This window comes from Gopherus evgoodei, chromosome 4 (assembly GCF_007399415.2).
Source record: "Gopherus evgoodei ecotype Sinaloan lineage chromosome 4, rGopEvg1_v1.p, whole genome shotgun sequence".
In the NCBI taxonomy this organism is placed as follows: domain Eukaryota; kingdom Metazoa; phylum Chordata; order Testudines; family Testudinidae; genus Gopherus; species Gopherus evgoodei.
This window is the reverse complement of record NC_044325.1, coordinates 11,050,481-11,065,685: the sequence shown is the minus strand read 5'-3', so window position 1 is coordinate 11,065,685 and position 15,205 is coordinate 11,050,481. Positions and strand designations below refer to the sequence as shown.

At 45.5% G+C, this 15,205-nt stretch overlaps 1 protein-coding gene across 1 annotated transcript in view; it reads left to right on the top strand.

Moving 5' to 3' along the window:
- Positions 1–14,113, top strand: part of DLGAP5 (DLG associated protein 5) — a 75,395-nt gene extending 61,282 nt beyond the window's left edge. Inside the window, exons 16-19 of the mRNA XM_030562958.1 lie at positions 8,740–8,800; positions 9,904–10,153; positions 10,574–10,623; positions 12,146–14,113. Coding sequence (XP_030418818.1) covers positions 8,740–8,800; positions 9,904–10,153; positions 10,574–10,623; positions 12,146–12,271 — 487 coding nt within the window. The 3' untranslated portion in view covers positions 12,272–14,113. The remainder of the gene's footprint in view (positions 1–8,739; positions 8,801–9,903; positions 10,154–10,573; positions 10,624–12,145) is intronic.
- The last annotated feature ends 1,092 nt before the right edge of the window (positions 14,114–15,205 follow it).

Genomic DNA, 15,205 nt, shown 5'->3' with positions numbered 1-15,205 from the left:
CAGCTTGTGACATGAAGGGGTAAATTGTAACTTTGGCCTTTGGGTTGATGAATTTGGGGTCAACGAAGGATTGGTGGATAGCTGACACTTGTGCCCCCGTGTCTCTCCACGCAGTAACCTTCTTTCCACCCACTCTCAAATTTTCCCTTCGCTCCAAGGGTATTTGAGAGGCATCCGGGCCTGGGGATCTTTGGTGTGATGGTGGTGTAATGAATTGCACTCGCATGGTGTTCTTGGGACAGTTGGCCTTGATATGTCCCGGTTCATTACACTTAAAGCATCTTCCATCTGATGGGTCACTGGGCCGAGGTGAGTTACTGGAGACTGGTGAGGTTGAAGAGTAGGGTATCTGTGGCTTTACTTGGGTGGTATGGAGGGTCTTTGGCTGTCCTCGGTTGTAGGGTTTATGGTCTGTGTGCCCCCTGGGGTAATCGTTCCCCTTGACAGTAGCTTTTTTGCTTTCTGCCAGTTCCATCCATTTGGCTCCAATCTCCCCCGCCTCAGCGATAGTTTTGGGATTTCTATCTTGTATGTACCGTGTGATGTCTTCAGGAACACCATCCAAGAACTGCTCCATTTGTATGAGGAGGTTCACTTCTTCCAAGGTTTGAATGTTGTTTCCTGTTAACCAGGCCTCATAGTTTTTTGCAATGTAGTAGGCGTGTTTGGGAAATGACACCTCTGGTTTCCACTTTTGGGTTCTGAAGCGCCGACGGGCATGATCTGGGGTTATCCCCATCCTGTATCTGGCCTTGGTTTGAAAAAGTTTATAGTCATTCATTTGCTGCTTAGGCATTTCAGCTGCCACCTCTGCTAAAGGTCCACTGAGGTGTGGCCTTAATTCTACCATGTACTGGTCTTCGGGGATGCTGTACCCAAGACAGGCTCTTTCAAAATTTTCCAAGAAGGCCTCGGTGTCATCACCTGCCTTGTAGGTGGGAAATTTCCTGTGCTGTGGAGCAATAATTGGCGCCGGGTTGTTAGGGTTGGCTGGCACATGCAGCCCAGCTTTTGCCATCTCCAGTTCATGTTTTCTCTGTTTTTCCTTCTCTTCATTCTCTTTTTGTTGTTTTTCCATTTCTTTTTGTTGTTTTTCCATTTCTTTTTGGTGCTTTTCCATTTCTTTTTGGTGCTTTTCCATTTCTCGGCGGTGGGCCACCTCTTCTTCTTCTAGTTTTCTTTTGTGTGCTGCCTCTTGGGCTGCCTGTTCTCTTTGGAAGGCTGCCAGTTTGAGGCTTTCTTCCTTTTCTTTTATCTCCATCTCTTTTTGTTTTATTTCTAGTTCCTGTTTGTGTTTTTCCATCTCTCGCCTGTGTTCAGCTTCTTTGAATTGGCCTTCGGCCTCCATTTTTGTCCTGGTAGACATGGTTCCTGTTTTCTTGTGTTGGGGTGCCCTCCGGTGTTTCTCTTTTGAACTGCAGGCTCTGTTGCCTCCTGAAGTCTGCCTAGCAACAGTGCTTTTTTCCTTTTCTCTCTCTAGCTAAGGTTCAATTAAGGGAAACCAGAAAAACCACTTTATTTGCATGCATATAAGTGCTGGTACTTTGCCTCCTAATGGGAGGGCTATTGCATGACAAAAGACCCTCAACAGTCTTCTCGCTTAACATGCAAACCACAAACTGCTAGAGAGAGCAGAAAAAAAAAATTTCTCTCTGGTTCCCTTTTAAAACCAAACTGTTTCTCTCTGCTAAAAAGCCCTTAGCAGAGAAAAGAAAAATATAATATTCCTACTGGCTTCTGGATTCTGTCTATCTCCCGCCACTGCCACCATGACATAACCTTATTCCCAGATTCTGGACCTTAGCGTCCAAAATATGGGGGTTAGCATGAAAACCTCCAAGCTTAGTTACCAGCTTGGACCTGGTACCTGCTGCCACCACCCAAAAAATTAGAGTGTTTTGGGGCACTCTGGTCCCACTGAAAAAACCTTCCCTGGGGACCCCAAGACTCAAATCCCTTGAGTCTCACAACAAAGGGAAATAATCCTTTTTCCCTTCCCCCCTCCAGATGCTCCTGGAGAGATACACAGACACAAGCTCTGTGAAACTACGCAGAGTGATTCCCCCTCTCCGTTCCCCAGTCCTGGGAACAAAAAGGACTTTCCTATTCACCCAGAGGAAATGCAAAATCAGGCTAGCAATCCAACACACAGCTTTCCCCTGATTTCTTCCTCCCACCAATTCCCTGGTGAGTACAGACTTAATTTCCCTGAAGTAAAGAAAAACTCCAACAGGTCTTAAAAGAAAGCTTTATATAAAAAAGAAAGAAAAAATACAAATGCTCTCTCTGTATTAAGATGTTACAACACAGGGTCAATTGCTTAAAAGAATATTGAATAAACAGCCTTATTCAAAAAGAATACAAATCAAAGCCCTCCAGCACTTACATTCATGCAAATACCAAAGAAAAGAAACCATAGAACTTACTATCTGATCTCTTTGTCCTTACACTTAGAAAACAGAAGACTAGAAAATAGAACTACTTCTCCAAAGCTCAGAGACAGCAGGCAAGCAGACAAAAGACTCAGAGACACAATTCCCTCCACCCCAAGTTGAAAAAATCCAGTTTCCTGATTGGTTCTCTGGTCAGGTGTTTCAGGTGAAAGAGACATTAACCCTTAGCTATCTGTTTATGACAGCCTTCGGTCTTCTAGGGAGCTGGCATTCCTCATTAATGCCCCAAAAATGAGAGTAGTCCGCCTGGCATGCCAGGGGTTCCAGCGGCAGCTGCGAGGCCGTTGTATCTCGGTGTTTACAGCCAACACAATGGCCAGGTGCTTCATAAGTATTCAGGGGGGACATAGTCCTCCCCCCTTTTTTGTCAGGAGGCCATCCATTTCCGGGTCTTTTGCATGGCCCACTCGATGGAGCTGGCGACGTCCTTTCTCCCAGGCGTTCGGAACGTCTTAACTCTTTGACTCAGCAGGTCTTTCCTGTCTTACGAGTGATCACTCTGCCCCATGTGAGGCGTCCCGCTTTCCGGAAGTGGAGATGGTTCCTCACACAGACCTGTTCGCTCACCGCGAGAGCAGGAAATGCCAGGTGTTCTGCTCCTTCCAAGGTCTCTCCTCGGAATCGATCTTGGACGCATTCCTGATGCCGTGGAACGGCCAACTGCATTATGCCTTCCCACTGTTCCCACTGGTTCGTTAGGTCCTGCTCAAACTCCGCAGGGGCAGAGCGCGCATCATCATGATCACTCCAGAGTGGTCCAGGCAGCACTGACATACCACGTTGCTCGGCCTGTCAGCCCAGACCTCATCACTCAGGGCAATGACAGGCTTCGTCACTCGGACCTGCAGCCTCTTCGCCTCACGGTGGCTGCTGCGTACCTGAGTCGGGGTGACAGGCAGCCTTCCACCTGGTCAACGTACCGGGCCAGGTGGAAGCGTTTCCTTTACAGCTGCAGTACGCTCGATCTTGCTCCTGCTGAGGTCTCGATCCCCTCTATTTGGCCTGCCTCTGGCCTTCAGCGGCAGGATCTGGCGGTATCATCGCTGAGGATACTCTCAGCAGCCATCCCTACCTTCCAGCAGGCTAAGATGGACGTTCAGTGTCCCACGCTGTATGGGTTCGAGGTCCCTCAAGGGCTTGGAGCGCTTGCACCCTCGGGTGCGCCGCCCAGCCCCGCCCTGGGACCTCAACCTAGTCTTGGCCAGACGGGTCTCTGAGATCAGAGCTCTTACGAAGGTTCCACAAAGACAAGGTGCAGTTATGACCGCACCCGGTTTTCCTCCCTAAGGTGTTTTGGCCTTTCATGTTACCCACAGCTCAACGCAATGGGCATAACCGTTGCACTCCTTGGACATCTGTGGAGTGCTCGCATTATATTGTGCTGACAGAATCATTTCCTAAGGTGCCCCAGCTCTGCCCCGGTAGCGGGCCAAAGGGAGGGCTTGCTTGTTTTCCTCTCAGAGGATCTCATCTTGGGTGATGGCGGACATCCCCACTTGTTATGATTTGGCTCATATTTCCCCAAGCCACATCACCGTGCATTCTACCAGGGCTCAGGCTTCATCTGCCGCCTTGCTGGCTCGTGTTTCTACCCACGAGATCTATCGCGAAGCTCCATTGGTCCTCGGTCCTTACCTTTGCTTCGCAGTATGCCCTGGTTCAGCAGTCAAGAGAGGCTGTAGCCTCTGGCTCAGCAGTTTTATTCTGCCACATTTCACTCCGACCCCACCGCCTTTGTAAGGCTTGGGATTCACCTAACTGGAATGGATATGAGCAATCACTCGAAGAAGAAAAGACGGTTACTCACCTTTGTAACTGTTGTTCTTCGAGATGTGTTGCTCATATCCATTCCGCACCCGCCCTCCTTCCCCACTGTCGGAGTAGCCGGCAAGAAGGAACTGAGGAGCGGGTGGGCCGGCAGGAGTATATATGGAGCGCCATGGTGGCCCCACTCTAGGGGGCGACCGGCCGGCCCACTGAGTTGCTAGGGTAAAAGTTTTCCGACGAATGTGCACGCGCGGCGCGTACACCTAACTGGAATGGATATGAGCAACACATCTCGAAGAACAACAGTTACAAAGGTGAGTAACCGTCTTTTCTCACTGGTTTGCAGTGATGCTCGAAGGGCATAACAAGTGGGGTCCCACAGGGATCGATTCTGGGTCTGGTTCTGTTCAATATCTTCATCAATGATTTAGATATTGGCATCTAGAGTACACTTATAACGTTTGCAGACGATACGAAGCTGGGAGGGGTTACGAGTGCTTTGGAGGATAGGATTAAAATTCAAAATGATCTGGACAAACTGGAGAAATGGTCTGAAGTAAATAGGATGAAACTCAATAAGGACAAATATAAAGTACTCCACTTAGGAAGGAGCAATCAGTTGCACACCTACAAAATGGGAAATGACTGCCTAGGAAGGAGTACTGCAGAAAGGGATCTGGAGGTCATAGTGGATCACAAGTTAAATATGAGTCAACAGTGTAACACTGTTGCAAACAAAAAAATAAAAGGATCATTCTGGGATATATTAGCAGGAGTATTGTAAGCAAGGCACGAGAAGTAATTCTCCCACGCTGATTAGGCCTCAACTGGAGTATTGTGTCCAGACCTGGACACCACATTTCAGGAAAGATGTGGACAAATTGGTGAGGGTCCAGAGAAAAGCAACAGGAATGATTAAAGATCTAGAAACATGACCTAGGAGGGAAGATTGAAAAAATTGGGTTTGTTGAGTCAAGAGAAGACTTGAGAGGGGACGTAAGTTTTCAAGTATATAAAAGGTTGTTGTTACAAAGAGGATTGAGAAAAATTGTTAACCTCTGAGGATACGACAAGAATTAATGGGCTTAAATTGTAGCAAGGGCAGTTTAGGTTGGACATTAGGAAAAACTTCCTAACTATCAGAGTGGTTAAACACTGGAATAAATTGCCTAGGGAGGTTGTGGAATCTCCATCATTGGGGATTTTTAAGATCAGGTTAAACACCTGTCAGGGATGGTCTAGATAATACTTAGTCCTTCTTGAGTGCAGGTGACAGGACTACATGACCTCTCAAGGTCCCTTCCAGTTCTATGATTCTACGATAACTGCAGAACAAACTATGTAATGAGGTCAAGGTTGGCTATGCCAAAAGCTGAGAATGGTTAGAGAAGACTGAATGTTCAGGTTCTTCGAGTGCTTGCTCATGTCTATTCCACGGTAGGTATGCATGTGCGTCATGTGCACCGGTGCCGGAAGTGTTGGGGGGGGGAGCACCGCTGCAACCCCTGGAGTGGTGCCTCTATATCGTGCTATAAGGGGAGCCACACGCTCCCCCCTCCTTCAGTTCCTTCTTGTCACCAGGGAAGGTGCGTCGGAACTTCTTGCTCCAGTTCTGCTGCAGCCTTTCCCTTTGGTACCACTAAGATCTTTAGCTCGTTATTAGTAGCTCATAGAAAGTAGTTTTCAGTTGTTAGAGCGGGCCCGAGGCATGCCCCATGCCCCAGACTTCAAGCCCTGCAACTCCTTTCGCCGTTCCATGCCAAGGAGTGATCCGCATGCTGAGTGTCTCCGTTGCTTGGGCGAAACTCACGTGAGTGAACGCTGCAAGATCTGCAGGTCTTTTAAGGAGAGGGACATCAGACTTCGCGTTATCCTCATAGAATCAATGCTGGCTCCAACTCCAGTATGCTGAGCAGACTCTGCGCCAGGCACCGCATTGTCGATGCGCAACAATGCCCCCTCCCCCAGCTGGCACTGCTTCCATTCCAAGACGCAAAGGAAGAGCTCAACTACGCAGCAGCACTAAGAGAAGGTAGAGGGAGAGGCTGGTCTCGTGTTGGACAGCCCTTGGTCCCCCCGGGCTCGAAACCTTCGATTCGTGCTGAACGGAGTAGCCCGGCAGCATCGACATGCACCTCTCCTGCAGTCCGGATCCCATAGACGCCAGAGGCGCAATGGGCCTAGAGACATTTTGAGCTTACCAGTGCCTGGGGCATCACCAGGGGTGGGCCCCCAGTCCTGAGGCAAACTGCTGCTGCGTGCTCAATATGCCTCCCCAGTATGGTGCAACTCTCACTCCAGAGACCGCTCTCTGCCTCATTTGGCACGCAGCGACAGGTCCACTCGCAGCTCACGTCCACCAGCCAGGTTACCCAGTTCAGTGCCGTCCAGGCAGGAGTCTCATGGTCCCTCCATGCCACACAGCAGCGAGCTCAGGCACTGAGATAGGTGTTGAAGGCGTTCCTCTTCACGACACAGCTATTGTAGCTGGTCTCGGCGCAACCGACATCGACGCTCCCGCTCTGTCAGACGTCACACACGGGGCTCCCACCTCACCTCACCAGCACCACAGCTCCCAGTGCTGAAGCAAAACTTGGAACAGTACTTCCAGGGGGTACCGGTCCTCAATGTTGAGCTTTCTGATTCCTTGGAAGACGACATCATAGGCATCGTCGCTCCCACCGCTTCTATGATACTGTTCGGTCAGTGGTGACCTCTGCCTTGGCACCCACTGCCCCTTGCTGGGTCGTACCGATCAGCAGGATCAGATAGCGCCACCTGGCCCGCAGCATGGACAGTGGTAAGGGGCCCCATGGCTGGGACATTGTTGTCAATTGGCACTGTGGCCTCTGATGCCCACCCAATCAGGAACCCGCTCAGTGGCCAGGCATTCGAGGCCCCATCAACCTCACTATCTAGGCCAAGGTACCAATCGACAGATCATAAGTTGTTGGCTCCGTGCCTGGACTCTGACCTGGGGGTTGATGCACCGGCTGCAGCCCATAGCCCTATGCCAGCCTCCTCTCCTGCATCGGATGATGCCATCACAGCACTGCTGCCCTCTGCTCCACAGGAAGACTTCAGGGCGCATCAAGACCCTGCTAAAGTGGGTGGCGTCCAGCCTCCAGCTGCAGACCAAGGAGATATAGGGCCCGTCCGATTCCCTTTTTAATGTATTATCCCTGTCGGTACTGGGCCATGTGGCTTTACCCCTTCACCAGAAGTGATACTGATTTTCCAGGTGAACGGGGAGTTTTCCCCATCATCTGCACTGCTCCAGCTTATTCTAGAGTACCTCCTGTCCCTTGGGACCCAAGGGCTTTCACTCGTCTCTGTCAGGGTACACTTGGCAGCCATATCGGCCTTCTACCCGCTGGTGCAAGGGCACTCAGTCTTCTCCCATACTATGACCCCCTGCTTCATGAGGCCTTGACAGTTCATTCCTGTATGCTAGATATTCTGTACCGCAATGGGCCTAAACCTGGTGGTGTCCCACCTCACGGGGCCTCCCTTTGAACCCTTGGCCATGTGTTCCTTGTCTCGCCTCTCATGGAAGGTAGCCTTTCTTGTAGCAATCACAACAGTCCGTCTCTCAGAGCTCAGGGCCTTGACCTCGGAACCTCCATATACGGTTTTCCACAAGGATAAGGTCCAGCTTCGCCCACATCCTGCATTCTTCCCAAAGGTGGTCTCCGCCTTCCATATGAAACAGGGCATCTTTCTCTTCACGCTCTGTCCCAAGCCCCATTCCTCCAATGAGAAACGCCGCCTCCACACGCTTGATATGTGTAGGGCACTGGCCTTCTACCGGGATCGGACTAAATCGTTCTGAAAATCCTCGCAACTCTTCATTGCCTTGGCCAAGCGTATGAAGGGGCAGCCTATTTCCACCCAGCGCCTTTCTCGCTGGATAACCTCATGCATACACATGTGCTATGATCTGGCAGGGGTTCCCCTGCCACCGATCGTCAGGGCGCACTCAACAAGAGCTCAGGCCTCGTCAGCTATTCCTATCCAGGACATCTGTAAGGCTGCCACCTGGTCTTCAGTTCACACATTCACTGCGCATTATGCGATCGTCTCTTAAACTAGGGATGACACTGGGTTCGGCACAGTGGTACAGAGTCCCGGGAACCCGGGAACGCCTACCCACCTCCAGCAGATATAGCTTGGAATCACCTGCTGTGGATTACACATGAGCAAGCACTCGAAGAAGAAAAGACAGTTACCTGTTCCATAATTGGTGTTCTTCGAAGTGTTGCTCATGTCTACTCCTCATCCTGCCCTCCTTCTCCTCTGTTGGAGTTGTCCGGCAAGAAGGAACTGAGGGTGGAGGGAGCGTGCAGCTCCCCTTATAGTGCAATATAAAGGCACCACTCCAGGGATCGCAGCAGTGTTCTTCCCCCAACCCTGAACAGGTACTGCTAAGGGAAAAAACTTCTGCAGCCGGTGCACGTGGCGCAACACATCTCAAACACCAGTTACAGAACAGGTGACTGTGTCTTTTTTTCTCTTTCAGTGGCTCCCCACTTGTAGAAGAACAATCTTCTATGACAGATGGTGCAGCAGAGAGAACTAATGTGAGTTATGTCTTCATTGACTAGTGCATGTATGTGTCTTAAAGATCTAGCTTCAGTATATAAAACTGTTAATGTTTACCCCAGAAAGCAGTGGATACCATGGATTCTAAATCTGGAGAATGTACTTTCCAGTTCCTCCAGAGTGTCTGAAAGTTTAGAGAGAAGTTTGCATAGGATCATTAGTATTGAATGGCAGATTATCGTAAGCTTTGTTTCTTTATATGGATCCACATTTAATCCTTTTTGTGCCCAATTGAGTCCAGCAGCTTAAAACTATTCTCCTACAAACTGCTAAAAATCTGCTGCATTGATTTTTATCCTCAAATCTACTACACTTAAAAGAGCAAGCAAAGAGTTTTCTTGCTGTTCACTTGTTTCATTTCTGAGAATGTCTAGATGCTATATTGTCTTTACCTGCATCTAACTTCTCCATGAATGTATTGCACATCACTGTCTGCAGAGGGGATCTTATATATGAAACACGTGTTCAGTTATGACTGCCCCTCTTCTCTCCCTCCAAGAAGTTCCTCATAGCTTTCCTCAGGGAGATAGCCGTGCCTATAGGGCTTTTCAAGCTTAAGTATTGCTCAGTAGGTAGTTCTGTGCTTTGAGGAAACAGTGTAGCAAGAGAACTAACTGATTACCTAAAATACTCTTCAGACACCTCTGCTGTAAGTGTAAATTCAGTTTTCTTCAGGGAGGGAGAATTGACCTTGCATTTTCCTCTTTAAAAGCTTGTCAAACAAGCACCAAAGAAACTAGCTTTCATCTGAAATAGATCACAACAATGGATTTACAGCGGCCACCTTTTGTTTTATTTTGAAGAGTCTCTTGTGTAAATCTACTAAACTCTTAACAAATTATTCATAGACTAACTCCAGTCCACAGGCCTTGTATCTTAACAATACACATGGCGGCATACCCTGTTCCATGATCTCTTGGCCTGCACGTGTCCTGGCCCTCATGTACACTTTGTGCTTTCTTTCCATTTCTAAAGTTGATACATTTTTTAATGAAAACAAAACAAAAAGCACAGAACAGAACTGAGGACTGATTTATGTCTCTTGCAATCTTACTTTCTACTTATCCCTTTAATTCTCCAGGAAACAAATGTAGCTGTCCTTGAGGTGTGTTTACGCCCAGATGAAAGGAGCAGTTCAGGTCCTATTAATTCTCAAGCATTGAAAGATCCTGACACTAAAATAGAAATGCCAGATGTTACAGAAGAGATGGAACTGTCTGCTACAGATCTTACAGGTCAAGACATTGTCATGTGCAGCCCAGAAAAGAGTGCCCAGTCAGAAACTGATTTCATTCAGGCTGAAAAACCAAACACACCAGAATATAAATCAGGTGGGTTTCTTTATGGTTATTTCACATGGTTTGTGTTTAATACTAGGATTTTACGATCAAAATAAGGCTTTATCTGACAATCTTAAACTTATTAATGGACCTTGTTAACACATGAACTTATGCTGCAGGACTATTAATTTCTCTAAATGAGGTGCAGTGTCAGTGTTTATTTGATATTTGCACTGACATCCTTGCATTATGCTGAAGGCACACCGCAAACAACCATACTAATCAAGAGGTTTTTTAATTGTATAATCTTCAGTAGGGTGTGTAATCCCACTATAAAAAGCAGAAGCAAAGGTTAATAGATGCTATGAAAACAAACTGAAGTCAGGAATAAGTGTAGAACATGTATGGCATTTCCAGCACTATCAAGCAATGCATTGTAAAAATTAAGTTTTGAAATGTCTTATTTTCCAGATCTTTTGCATAGTGATTTTATCTCCAGTGATGGAACTCCTTTTGATGTGGTAGGTTCACCTTTAGTTTTACTTGACTAAAACAATCTGTTTTACATGGCAGCACCATTCAACTTTCATATTAAATAGCTTTTGTAAAATTTCCTAAACTATTGCAATGAATTCAACTCCATTAAAAAGTCAGTATCAAAGATCTAGTTACTCTAGTGCAGCGGTTCTCAAACTGGGTTGTGACCCTCTTTGAATGGGGTTGCCAGGGCTGGCTTAGACTCAGGTTGCAGGCCACCTGCCTGAGGCTGAAGCCTTTGAGCTTCAACTTTGGGCCCCCTACCTGGAACGGTGGGGCTTGGGCTTTGGCCCTCCCACCCAGGGCAGTGGGGCTTGGGCAGGCTCAGGGTTTGTCTCTCTCCTCCCCCTCCCCCACAAGATTGTGAAGTAATGTTTATTGTCAGAAGGGGATCGCGATGCAATGAAGTTTGATAACCCCTGCTCTAGTGCATTCTGCCTTTTGTGGTCACTCAGGAACAGCTTAGGTGGATCCAGGATAAAATAGCTCAAGATTTTTGTAGAACAGTTGTCTAATTCCTGTCAAACTGCTTGATCCCTTGACTTGGTCAAACTGCCAAATATCCAGAAAATCCAGGGAGTCTGAACTCTTAGTGATCTTCTCCCTCATGAAAAGTTGAGGCATGATAGCTAACCAGGTGAAGGCTTATTTCCTTCTGTTAATACCTGATAAAAATGGATAACATGCTTCTTGCTTTCTGCCTTCATCTGTCCTTTTCCTTTCCTCTTTCTTACGAGAATGCTTCAGGTCTCTATTCTATCTCTGCCTTGGTAGCCCTAATATTATCTAGGGCTGAAGTTGTCAAAAGAGCGCCAGGGGAAGTTGGTGTCCAAATCTAGGGGATTTGGGTACCCAGTTCCCTTGGCTCCTCTGAAGATCCCACCTTGCATGTGGATTGCTGCTGTAACTGGTCCCCTTCTCTCCAAAACTGAGCTGATATTGAAACTCTCCTTATGTGATTGGAAACAAGCCGGCAAAGTGCTGCACCAAAGAGGGGGCCCCAGTGACATTGGTAAGTTGGTTTTGAGGGTTTTTTAATTTGTGGCTCTTGCTCTGGAAAAATGGGCAGCACAACAACTATCACCACATTTGAGTCAAGTACTCCATCCGATACTTAATATTTCTAATAATTCTGCACCTTTCACACTCTTAAAGGATTCTGCTCGCAAAACCTATATTTTATCTTTGAACTTGTGTATTTTAAAGCTGTGATGATTAGTGCCCATAGTACTGAATGAGGGGATGAGAGAATTCCCTTAATAAAATCTTTGTCAAAACATTGTCCATCACCTCTTGTTGCAAGGGCTTATACGTGTCTATTATTCATAGACCCTTACACCAGGCATAAGCAACTGATTGACAATGACCGTTCCTGTCAGTCTGGCATTTAAATCACTGTGCTAATCAGTAATCTGCTGCTGTACTATGATTTAGTGAATTTATGTGCTGTAAATTGGATAACTGTTGCTTGAACACTCACTTCACACTTTTTAATTTCCCCTACAGCCAAGCTTGAATTGCAGCCTCCCCTTCACGCCAGTCAGGAATGAAGCACAGAAGTTTGCAGCAGCTGAACTATACAATGATCTAATTGTATTTTCTCCTTTGTCTCCTCCCTCTGTGGAAAAATGAAGACTGATTTTTACTTTGAATTCAGAATGTGTAAATTACACTAATTGAATACATAGAGGGACATCTGAAGTACCAGGATATTACCCTTGAGAACAACTGTGTACTGAGTAAATGTGTCTAACCTGGTATTTAAATAGTAGAGCTACTTATTAAAAACATTTTGTAACATTTTATGAAGCAGATGATGATGCAATTTGATAACTGCTGTACAGTAATAGCTAGGGAGGGTGATAACTAGGCTTGCTGTATCCATAGTGACTTGCATGATGATGCTCCTATTTAGGGATAATATATCATGTACAAGCTTCCACACATGTCCAATCCACTTCAAGATATAAACTTTATTTTATCCAGTTTTTGCTTTTCTTCATTTTTCCTTACCTCAAAAATAATTAATGTGCAGTCATGGGGCGTGCTGTGTGCAGTCATTGTTGCAGTTCTAGCTGCACCTCTGTCCCCTTTCTGGTCTCTGAGTGTACCCATTCGGGCCCTTTGTTTTTACCCACACTCTGGAATTCCACAATTCTCCCACACTTAAACTGAGCCTGTGTATTGACTGTGCTTACTCAGCAGGTCTGACGGGTTCTTTTTAGAAGTCAGCGATCAGTGCTATCCAGGGACCAACTAGCTTTCTTAAAACAAACTATGTTGGTTTTAACAGTAGGAACAAAGCATTTAAAGAGGATTTGAAAACCAGTGTGTATGCATGTTGCTGATGGCCCCTGACACAAGTTTTCTTCAGACAAGAACTTGCTGGGGGAGTATGTCACCCTGGTTTCCCCAAACTCCCTCTCCATCTTGAGAGAGACTCGTTAAACTTGCCACAGTTGTTTGATCTCCTATGTTCCTGAGCCTTTGCCTGTCTTGGCATTGTCTCTTAACACCCCACAAGTGGTTATGGAGAAGTGGCTTATCCTAAACTCTTCCGTTTCCTTATGGCCCCCTGTTGAACTAGATCAATATATTCATACAGCAAACATCCCAGTAACCAAGGCAACATCCAGTATTCATAAATCATTATAGATGAGCTCCAATTGTCATACATCATTTTAAAAAAGTGACTTTTCGCCTCTTTGTCTAATAGTCGATTTTGTATAATAAAATATCAATTCTCCCCTAGCTTTACTTCAAACCAACTCCTTAGTCAGATACCTAGTATCTTTCCATGGTTAGTGCTTTCTGCTGCAACTCACCTCTGACAGGTTTCTTATTTCAGAATGCTAAGCTGAAAGTGCTGTATTCATGACACTAGAGTCATCTGTTGAAATAAAGATGAACGCGCTAACCTGTCTTAAGATTGCTGTGCTGGTCCACTTGCTGAACTCGGTCTCCAAGGCAGATAGCCATCTCCATTTGTCTTTTACAGAGGATGAATTTCTTGTTCAGCTGTATTCCTATAAATCCTGTGTAGTAAGGAGTGTTGGAGAATCATATGTGAAATGTTAGTCTGTATACAATAGTGTTAAATGGTGGGGGGGTTCTGTTGACACTATCCTTCTGGGCTAGCACATCTCTCCTGCTGGCAACTCAGGCTGTCTGCATCTTACTATGTAATGTGACAATTAAGGCATATCTGTTAGTTGCCTTAAGTGTACAACTCGTGTATTACATATGACTCATTCTTGATAAGTCTGTAAACAGGTTCCCTAAAGTAATGTCTGCCCTGATGTTCTTCATGTGACTTCAGATTGCAGCTTTCCGTGATGCAAGTACCTACACATTTCCATGGTGCTTGAGTAACTTCAGGGTGGATAAAAATCAATGATTTTTTTAAAAATCTGTTTTTAATTTAAATTGGATTTTTTGATTTCCTCAAAAAAGCATTATCTAAAGGTGGTTTTAATTAAGATACAATATAGCTCAAAGGTATCTCATGATGGAATAGGGATTATAAATTCTAATTCTATAGTATGAGTTCCAATAGTTCATGGATTAGGGACCCAATCTTAGAGGTTCCACAGGCTTTTTATAGATTATTTAGGCTAATCTTTCTATCTACCCAATAGGACTCAGTGCTCAGTCTAAACATACCATCAGAGATGCGTAGTTTTGCAGTTCTCAAAGTATAGATTTGTGTCTCCAGAGGTAACATGCTTGTTAACAGCAAAAAGTGTTTCAATAATATATAGAGGTGAGAAATAACAGACCTTAACTCTATTGTCCCTCTGCAAATTTGTGTATGCAGTCAATCCCTTACCTCTCTCTAAAAGTGCGAAGTTTCAAAATTTTCAATGAATAGAAGATTGTTGGGAACGGAATAGATCTGGACAAGAAGAGGTCTGGAGATAAATGTGAGAAGTGAGGGACATATGCTTGTTTTGTTAAAATATTATGTTTGCTGTTGAACAAAAACATCCAGAATACTTAATGTTGTTTCAGTTAAATGAAACAATTTAAATATCTGTCTGGTGATGTTCTCATACAGCACGGCAAGAAAATCCTCCAAATATTAATGATTAACCTGTTGAACTGGAGAGAGTTCACCTCCCTAAATGCCTTCATAAATATCTGCTTCAGTTACCTGTGGCAAATGAAATAACTAGTCATTTATTTTCTGATGTAGCTGTAAAACTAACCTGAAAAGTTTTCAAAATAAATCACTGTTTAAAAATGATCGTATACCTTCTAAAAATGAAACCTACATCTATCTGAGTTGTGAAGAATATGTATTAAGGTTATAACAACCAACAAGAATGCACTTTTATGTAGAAATCCATGATTAAATTGAGTCTTCTTGACTAGTGATTTAAATCAAATCCGCCTGAGTTTCTCCCAGCTGAATGTAACTTATTAGGAATCTAGTGCCCCACATAATATTCTTACTGTTCAGTTCACTACATACCAGCTATACTACCAGTTTCCCATGCTGCTGCTTGGTGTAGTAGTGTCTCTTCAGAAGATTCCCCTTCCTGGAAAATCCTCTCCACTTAAAGG